Source organism: Heteronotia binoei, chromosome 2 (assembly GCF_032191835.1).
Source record: "Heteronotia binoei isolate CCM8104 ecotype False Entrance Well chromosome 2, APGP_CSIRO_Hbin_v1, whole genome shotgun sequence".
Classification (NCBI taxonomy): domain Eukaryota; kingdom Metazoa; phylum Chordata; class Lepidosauria; order Squamata; family Gekkonidae; genus Heteronotia; species Heteronotia binoei.
Window position 1 is genome coordinate 6649588 of NC_083224.1, and position 9134 is coordinate 6658721.

General features: G+C 49.4%; 1 protein-coding gene across 1 annotated transcript in view; it reads right to left on the bottom strand.

Moving 5' to 3' along the window:
- DNMT3B (DNA methyltransferase 3 beta) overlaps positions 1-6152 on the bottom strand; it is a 54769-nt gene extending 48617 nt beyond the window's left edge. The window contains exons 1-3 of the mRNA XM_060263593.1: positions 5783-6152; positions 3400-3566; positions 1213-1365 (exon numbers count right to left, since the gene is read on the bottom strand). Coding sequence (XP_060119576.1) covers positions 1213-1365; positions 3400-3566; positions 5783-6152 — 690 coding nt within the window. The remainder of the gene's footprint in view (positions 1-1212; positions 1366-3399; positions 3567-5782) is intronic.
- Positions 6153-9134: the final 2982 nt, after the last annotated feature.

Consider the following 9134-nt stretch of genomic DNA (forward strand, 5'->3'; position numbering starts at 1 on the left):
ATTCTATGAACTTCCTGACCATTACAGCGGTTCCGCAGTGGAACAGGCTTCCTCCTCGGGAGGTGGTGGGCTCTCCTTCCTTGGAGGTTTTTCAACAGAGGCTAGATGGCCCTCTGACAGCAATGAAGATCCTGTGAATTTAGGGGGAAGTGTTTCTGGTTTTCCTGCATTGTGCAGGGGGTTGGATTCGATGACATTAGAGGTCCCAACGCTATGATTCTATGATTCAATATGGAGAACTAATTTTATATGTTGTTCAGTAGATCTTAGTTTGTATCGTTTTTGAGGCTGGTTTACGTGGTGGTTTGTTAACCCGCTTGTCCTGCCCCAGCTGGGGATTGATAACCCTCCTCTCAACCCACAATGCAGCAGCGGACAAGGCAGGAACGGAGGCCTAATCTCTGAAGCGTCTCCAGACACAAAACCCGGCCTCTGCCGGCAATAAGAAAACTGTTTTAAGATGACGTATAGATGGTATATGACTCCTAAGAAATTGGCAAAGACGAATAACAAGATGCCAGACAGATGTTGGGGAAATGTAAAAAGCATGAAGGTTCTTTCTACCCTATGTGGTGGACTTGTGAAAAGAGCTAAAACGTTTTGGCAGATGATTCAGCAAGAGATTTCTAAGATCTTGGGAGATGAATTTAACAAAGTTGCAGGGACTTTTCTGTGGGGATTACAAATGGAAAAATTTCCAAAAGAAGATAGAACTTTAATTTGGTACTTGCTCATTATATGCGCAGTTGTGGAAGCAAGAAAAAATACCAGAGAAATGGGATTGGATTGTAAAAGTTACGACATGGAATGAAATGGACAAGTTAACAAGGACCTTAAGAGACTATGATTCAGAAGTATTTAAGATGGAGTGGAAGAAGTTTAGAAGATATGTAGAAAAAGAATGGAAAATAAAAGGACATTGGACAATTTTTGATAATGATTAGTATAAGTGGGAGGATGGTTCTTATTAATCAGGGGTACCTTTTATAATGATGTTTTGAATATAGCATACCAGCGGGGGTCAAGTAATCGGGGGAGGGGGAGGTAGAAAGTAATATATGGGATAGAGAAAAAAGTAGTTATTAACGATATAAGAATTTGATTATATTGCCGTATGTTGCTAATAAAAATTGCTCAGAAAAAAACCCGGCCTCTGCCAACAACTTCCCCCCACTGTAGCCCCCAGAGAGAGGGGGGGGGGAAAGAGCCTACCCGGATTTTGTGTCTCTCCTTGAAGCCTTCCAAGCTCTCCACGTCATCTTTGGGTTTCTTCTCCTGGGCGGCCGGTCCTGCCTGGAAGACTATCCGGGGAGGGGGCCTCTGGCGCAAGCTCTTCTCCCAGCCGGCAGATCCACGGGTTCGTACCTGGGAGCCCAAAAGAAACTGGGAACTCACTACGGGGCCAACGGCAAGCAGAAAAGACCCTTCCCTGTTCTGCTAGTAACAGATCCGAGATTCCACCCTGCAATTGGCCGGAATCAACAATTTTCCATCCACGTGCCTTCTCTGTGGTGACCCCCTGCCTCGCGGAACAGCCGGCCTGAGGAAGTTTATTTTATTTACTTATTTATTTTATCAAATTTATATCCTGCCCTCCCCTAACGGGCTCAGAGCGGCCAACAAAAACCACACAAGAGTATTAAAAACAATGTACAATAAAATCAATCCGCAACATAAAATCCAAGATGCACGTCGATGTTTCTGAATATCTATATTTGTCCAGTCAGCGCTGTGGGACATTTGCTACCTCTCCATAAGCCCGTGGCGCAGAGTGTTAAAGCTGCAGTACTGCAGTCCTAAGCTCTGCTCACGGCCTGAGTTCGATCCCCGGTGGAAAGCTGAGTTTTCAGGCCGCCGGCTCAAGGTTGACTCAGCCTTCCATCCTTCCGAGGTCGGTCAAAGGAGTCCCCAGCTTGCTGGGGGGAAAGCGTAGATGACTAGGGAAGGCAATGGCAAACTACCCCGTAAAAAGTCTGCCGTGAAAACGTTGTGAAAGCAACGTCACCCCAGAGTCGAAAATGACTGGTGCTTGCACAGAGGACCTTTCCTTTAAAGGACTTCGTGGCGCAGAGTGTTAAAGCTGCAGTCCTGCAGTCCTAAACTCTGCTCACGACCTGAGTTCGATCCCTGGCGGAAGCCGGGTTTTCAGGTCGCCGGCTCAAGGTTGACTCAGCCTTCCATCCTTCCGAGGTTGGTCAAAGGCGTCCCCAGCTTGCTGGGGGGAAAGCGTAGATGACTGGGGAAGGCAATCGCAAACCACCCTGTAAAAAGTCTGCCGTGAAAACGTTGTGAAAGCAACGTCACCCCAGTCGAAAATGACTGGTGCTTGCACAGGGGACTACCTTTACCTTTTTCTCACTTTGGTCTCCAGGAGCTTTTGTAGAGTACTTCTTTCTCTACGTTCTCCGTCCCATGCATAGTCTTGTAAACCTCTATCATGTCACCCCGCAGTCGACGTTTCTCCAAGCTAAAGAGCCCCAAGCGTTTTAACCTTTCTTCATATTTTGGATTCTCTGGAGTTAGCGAATTCGCGGAATCATTGCTATCCCTTTGGCGCACTACATCAAGCAACCTTTGTTTGATCATTGATCTTGCTTGGTCATAGGAAAAAGGAAAGGTCCCCTGTGCAAGCACCAGTCGTTTCCGACTCTGGGGTGACGTTGCTTTCACAACGTTTTCATGGCAGACTTTTTTACGGGGTGGTTTGCCATTGCCTTCCCCAGTCATCTACGCTTTACCCCCCAGCAAGCTGCGGACTTCGGAAGGATGGAAGGCTGAGTCAGCCTTGAGCTGGCTACCTGAAAACCCAGCTTCCGCCGGGGATCGAACTCAGTTCGTGAGCAGAGCTTAGGGCTGCAGTACTGCAGCTTTAACACTCTGCGCCACGGGGCTCTTAATGCTTGATCATAACCCCTTTGTAAAACGCATTCTAAAGAGAAGCCCCGGCAAAGTCTCATTTCTGTCGGATCTGGCCCTCATCACAAATGACTCTTGACACCCCTGAAAATGAATAATAAAAGCCAAGCGAGCCACAGAAAAAAGGATATTTCAGAAGAGGATGCTCAGACCCCATGGGAGACCTTGGTTAAATTCTTCTCGGGCCTGTAGGAATTCCACACTCCCCACCGACAACCCCGCAGATCTGATATCCGAAGCAGAATTTGACACTCTCCCGGTTTTGGCTTCTAACCTCTGACCAACCAAACTTCTCCCGGGCAGAATACACATCAGAACAGTGAAGGCTTTTGTTTTTTTCCTGATGAGGGTTTTCCACGGTGAAAGCAAAGATTCCATGGATTCTTAAAGCTTCACACGGCATACCTGGGACAGGCTTATGGGCAAGGCCTGGGCTGGAAGGAATGCGGGAACCCGCTAGGGGGCACCCGGGGGGGGACTTACCTCTTGCCCTTCCTTGGCCCCCTGAGGCACGGATCCGGCTTCCTTGGGGGCCTCGTCCTTCCGTTGCCCTTTGGACTTGCCCGATACTTTTTGCGGGTCTGTGTCATCTGCAGAAAGGAACACACGGCCTTGGGTGAGGTGGGTTAACAGGGAGATGTTAACGGTCCCTAGAAGACCAAGCCAAGAGGGCCAGATTTGACGTTCAACCCCAAGTGGCTCCCAGAGGGTAGAAAGGCAGAGTTTCCTCCACCAACCCCCCCCCCCCCCACACCGTCTTATCTCTCTTGTTTGGTGTAGTGGTTGAGTGTGGGGACTCTTATCTGGGAGAACCGGGTTTGATTCCTCAGTCCTCCACTTTCCCTTGCTGGAATGGCCTTGGGTCAGCCAGAGCTCTCGCAGAGCTGTCCTTGAAAGGGCAGCTTCCAAGAGAGGTCTCTCAGCCCCACCTGCCTCACAGGGTGTCTGTTGGGGGGCAGGAAGGGAAAGGAGATTGTAGGCCACTCGGGAGACTGCCCTTGAAAGGACAGCTTCTGGGAGAGCTCTCTCAGCCCCTTCGACCTCACAGGGTGTCTGTTGTGGGTGAGGAAGGTAAAGGAGATTGTAGGCCACTCTGAGACTCTGTCCTTGAAAGGGCAGCTTCTGGGAGAGCTCTCTCAGCCCCACCTGCCTCACAGGGTGTCTGCTGGGGGCAGGAAGGACAGGTTTCATACCCGTAACTGATGATCTTCGAGTGGTCATCTGTGCAGTCACACACATGGGTTATCTGTCTGGATCGAACCCGACCTCGGAGAATTCAAAGCAATCTTGAGCGTTACTTTTGGCGTGCACTCCCTCCCGTTCTGGGGAGGAGGCATCCACCGCGCATGCCTAGAACGGGAGAGAGGCGCTCCACCCACCCAGCTTCTTCTAGCCGCTGTATAGAGAAATCCAATATGTAGAGAAGTTAAAACAATCCAGTAGCGGGGAAGGCTGGGCGGGTGTGTGTGACTGCACAGATGACCACTCGAAGATCATCAGTTACAGGTAAGAAAACCTGTCCATCTTCTTCGTGGTCTCTGTGCAGTCCCACACATGGGTGACTGGCAAGCTGCTCCGCCTGGAGGCGGGTGCTGGATCTGTAATAGAAAAACAGCATTTAAATAAGATATATGAAGAAGTAAGAACGTACTTACAGAATAGAAGACTGGAGACGTCAGTCAAAAATGGAACGTAAGGCAGCCTGTCCGAAGGATGCATCATGCCGAGCACGGATGTCTAAGGCATAGGGCGAGGCAAACGTAGACGGAGAAGACCAAACCGCGGCAGCACAGATGTCTTCCATCGGAACGCCCTTGCAGAAGGCTGAAGACGTGGAAACGGCTCAGGTGGAATGAGCTCGTAAACGTTCTGGTACAGGCTGTAGCATAAGGAAATAGCCGCAACTAGCCAGTTGTAAAATCTTTGGGTTGAGATTCTGCGGCCCTGGTTGCGGGTTCCATAGGCTACGAAAAGTCTAGAGTCACTGCGGAAAGAGCGTGTCCTTTCAATGTAAAAGGCAAGAACCCTACGTACATCCAAACTGTGAGGCGCTCGTTGGCCCTCATCGCTAGGGTGCTGGAAAAATGAAGGCAGGGTAGAAGGTTTCCCTAAATGAAATGGTGAGACAACTTTAGGTAGAAAAGATGGGTCAGGACGTAATATCACTCTATCATGTTGGAAGAAAGTGTATGGAGGATCTGCCCTGAAAGCAACAAATGTCGCTGACTCTTCTAGCTGATCTAAGTGCCACCAGCAATGCCGTTTTCCATGACAGAAGGTGCAGAGGGATAGACACCGTAGGCTCAAAAGGTGGTTTGAGGAGTTAGGACGAGGGATAGGCTCCAAGTGGGCTGTAGCTGACAAACTGGGAGGCTGGATGTGTAGGATTCCTTTCATAAAGGCCTTAGTTGCAGAGTGGGAAAAAACAGTGCATCCCTCAATGCGAGGGTGAAAGGCAGAGATGGCTGCTAGATGTGGGAAGCATAGGTAGAAAAGCGTTTCCATTTTCAGAGAGTATGATTTCCTAGCGGAGGGTTTTCTGGCATTAATCATTACATGGTGAACCTCCTGAGGAAAATTCAGAAACTGATCTTCCAGGCAGTCAGTTTTAGAAGACCAGGGTTGTGGTGTAGGACCTTGCCCTCTCGTTGGTAGAGTAGATCGCGTACTCTGGGGAATTGGAGGAATGCGTTGTGTGATAGGAGGAGAGTGGTGAACCAAGGCTGGTGAGGACACCATGGAGTGACCAAGATACAATTGGTCTGATCCAGCTTGATTTTCTGGAGTGATCTTGTGATGAGAGGAATCGGTGAAAACAAGTAACGTAGAGGTCCCGACCACCGGTGGAGGAATGCATCTCTCAGACCTCGAGTGTAGAAACTTGGGCACTGGGTGTTATGTGGTGAGGCAAAGACATCTATCTCTGGGACTCCAAAAATTTTGAAGACTGACTGAAGGTACTGGCGATTGAGAGTCCATTCGTGATCGTTGACTAAGTGTCGGCTTAGTGCATCCGCTCTCACATTCTGAATTCCTGGAAGGTGCACAGCTGTCAGAAATACGTTGTGCGGAACGCTCCAATGCCATAGAGCCATGGCTCGCTTGCAGAGGCGAACGGAGGCAATGCCACCTTGGCGGTTGATGTAGAAGACAGTGGCGATATGGCCTGAAGTGATCTGAATGTGTTGGCGTTGGAGAGACGGTAGGAAAGACCTCAGAGCTCTGTGAACTGCCATTAGTTCTAAGCCGGTGATGTGGAGAGATCTTTCGTATTCTGTCCGTCGACCTTGAACTGTCAACGTTCCCAAGTGGGCTCCCCATCCCCACTTTGATAAACGGCATTCCCGTCAAGAGATGGCATTCCAGTGCCCACCATTGTAGAGATGGTAGGATGTACGAGGGAACAGTAAGCAGGGTCATTTGGTGTTGTCGCTGTGGGTAAAATGTCCGGACAAACCACAGTCGAAGAGGGCGCGTGGGGAGCTTTGCGAAGCACAGAACAGAAGTGGTTGCCGCCATGAGACCCAGCATACGTTGGAAGATGAAGGCTGTTTGAGTACGATGCATAATGACGGTACTGGCAAGGGATTGCATTTGGTGCACTCGGTCCGTCGGAAGATAAGCTCTGTGCGTTAAGAGTCGAAAGACGTGCTCCTATGAACTGAATGTTCTGGGTAGGGGTCAGGTTGGATTTTGCTAGATTGACCTGAAGGCCTAATGAGGCTAGGAGAGCCAGGATGGTAGAAACGTCCATTTGGAGTTGTTCCTTGGACTGCGCCACAACCAGCCAATCGTCTATGTATGGGTAGACTGAGATCTTCTGATGTCGGAGTGAGGCTGCTACCACCGCCATACGTTTTGTGAAGACCCTCGGCGCTGTGGAGAGACCGAACGGAAGGGAGCGAAACTGGTAATGCTGATCCCCGACGGCAAACCTGAGGAATCTTCTGCGGTGGTGATTGATGGCGAGGTGGAAATAGGCGTCCTGAAGATCTGTTGACGCCATCCAGGCCTGCTCTGGAATTAGTGGTAGAATGGACTGTAGGGTAATCATGCGGAATTTCTTGTAACGGATGTGTTTGCACAGGTCTAGGATAGGGCGTTGACCCCCATCCCTTTTTGGAACCAGAAAGTACTAGGAGTAAAATCCTGTGTGATGGAACTGCAATGGGACTGGTTCTATGGCCTCCTTGTCCAGCAAGGTGGTAATTTCTTTCTGGAGAGGGAGAGAGGGGGGTGTAGCTATGAATCTGTGGAGCTTCGGGAGCGAAATGAACTCTATGACGTAACCCCTGTGAATAATCGCCAGGACCCAGGAATCTGATGTAATCGATTCTCATATGGGGTAGAAGGGGATGAGTCTGGTGTCTGTAGGGTGTTGTGGTGGACAGATGTGCGATATAAGAGAGTCAAAGAGACTGTTTCGACGGTGGGGTCGTCTTCTTTGTGGTTTGAGGACGAAGCTTTTGATGGAATGGCTGCTTGGCTGGAGGTGCCCTGCGTTTCCAGAAGTCGGATTGCTCAGGTGAACGGGGCCGCTTGTAATATGAGGGTTTCCAGACTCTCTGTCGATTTGGCTGGGACTGTTGCTGGTAAACTCCCAACCTACTCGCCCTTTTCCTGCTGTCATCAACTGAGGTAAGAATGTCATCTGTAGTGGCATTGAAGAGTCCTTGACCATCAAAAGGCAGGTCTTCGATTTTGAATTTGATGTCAGGCTGTAAAGTAGAAGAACGGAGCCAGGCATGACGGCGTAGGGCGATAGATGCTGCTATGGTTCTAGAAGAATACGCCACTGCATGACGCACAGAATTAATTTGTTGCTTACTGACGCGAGAGAGTTCCTGAAGGATGTGCGATGCATGTTTTTGCGTCGACTCTGGTAAGGACGGAACTAAAGTATTAAGCTGAGAAGTCAAATTATATGCATATGCGGAGAAATACGCCAGGTAGTTGTGAATTTTGGAAGCAGCAGTGGATAGAGAATAAATCTTTCTCCCTAGCGTATCCAATTTTTCCCCCTCCTTTTCAGGTGGGACCGGGTGTCGCTTATGCTTAGATTTTGATGATGAGCGGACAATCATCGAATTGGGCGCCGGATGGTTGAACAAAAATTTTGAGTCTGGTGCATGAACTTTATAGAGGGATTCAATCCTCTTGGATGTAGGTGGGACTGATGCTGGTTTGTCCCAGGCCTCTTTTAAGGCTTCCAGATGGACCGGGAGCATAGGTAAAAAAGAGCCCACCGGCAAGTCTGCATGCAACAAGTCATGCACTACGTCGGACACTCTGGGTAGGTCAGTGGTGAGTTTAATATTTAATGCGGTAGCCATATTAGAAAGTAAGCCCAGGTAAGCCTTGGATCCCTCCGATGGTGAGAGGTCAGCTGGCTGGGTAATATCCGAAGCTGGAGAGTGAGGTACAGAAGTCATTGATTGAGAAGAGTCTGATTGCTCAGAAGTCATTGATTGAGAAGAGTCTGATTGCTCTGCTTCAGATTCTTCAGGAGCATCAATGGGAACATCGGTGGGGACCGTCGAATACGTAGACTTGGTAGGTACCACAGACTTCGTTGTTAAGTAAGACTGTTGAGGTTGTTGTTTTGACGATATTGAGCAGACTGAAGTGGATCTGGCAGGTGACAGTGGCTTAGATACTAAAGCATAATGTTTTGGATGATGTGGACTTCCGAAGGATCTGGTACAGGAGACCTCCTCACGGTACCAATGGTAGAAGTCTTCACGAGGTCGATGTCCTCTATATTGAAAATCCATTTCACGGTACTGAGGGTGGAAGGGTTCCTCATGATACCGAGGATGACTTGGATCCTCACGGCACCGATACCGATGAGACTCCGAAGATGGTGACCTATAGTACCGTCGGTACCGACGGGGAGATGGTGATCTGGAACGCGATGGGGTGAAGTAGTAATAGCGTTCCCGGCGGCGGTGCGGAGATCCAACTGGTAGGACTCGAGAAACTGGCTCCCTCGGAGTCGATGGTTCCCTTCGAAGCAAAGTCTCTGGGGAAGCAGTGCGTTGTTTACGAGACAAAGAGACCTCTCGAAAAGAACGTGGTTCTAAAAGATTCGATCGTTGACTCCGAAGACGCGGTGACTCAGGTGATTCGGTGTCGAAGATCTTATCCGGTAAGATTGAAGGTGATCTAGAAGGAATATGGACAATCTCTTCGGGCCTCATATCAGCATGTTCGGGCGG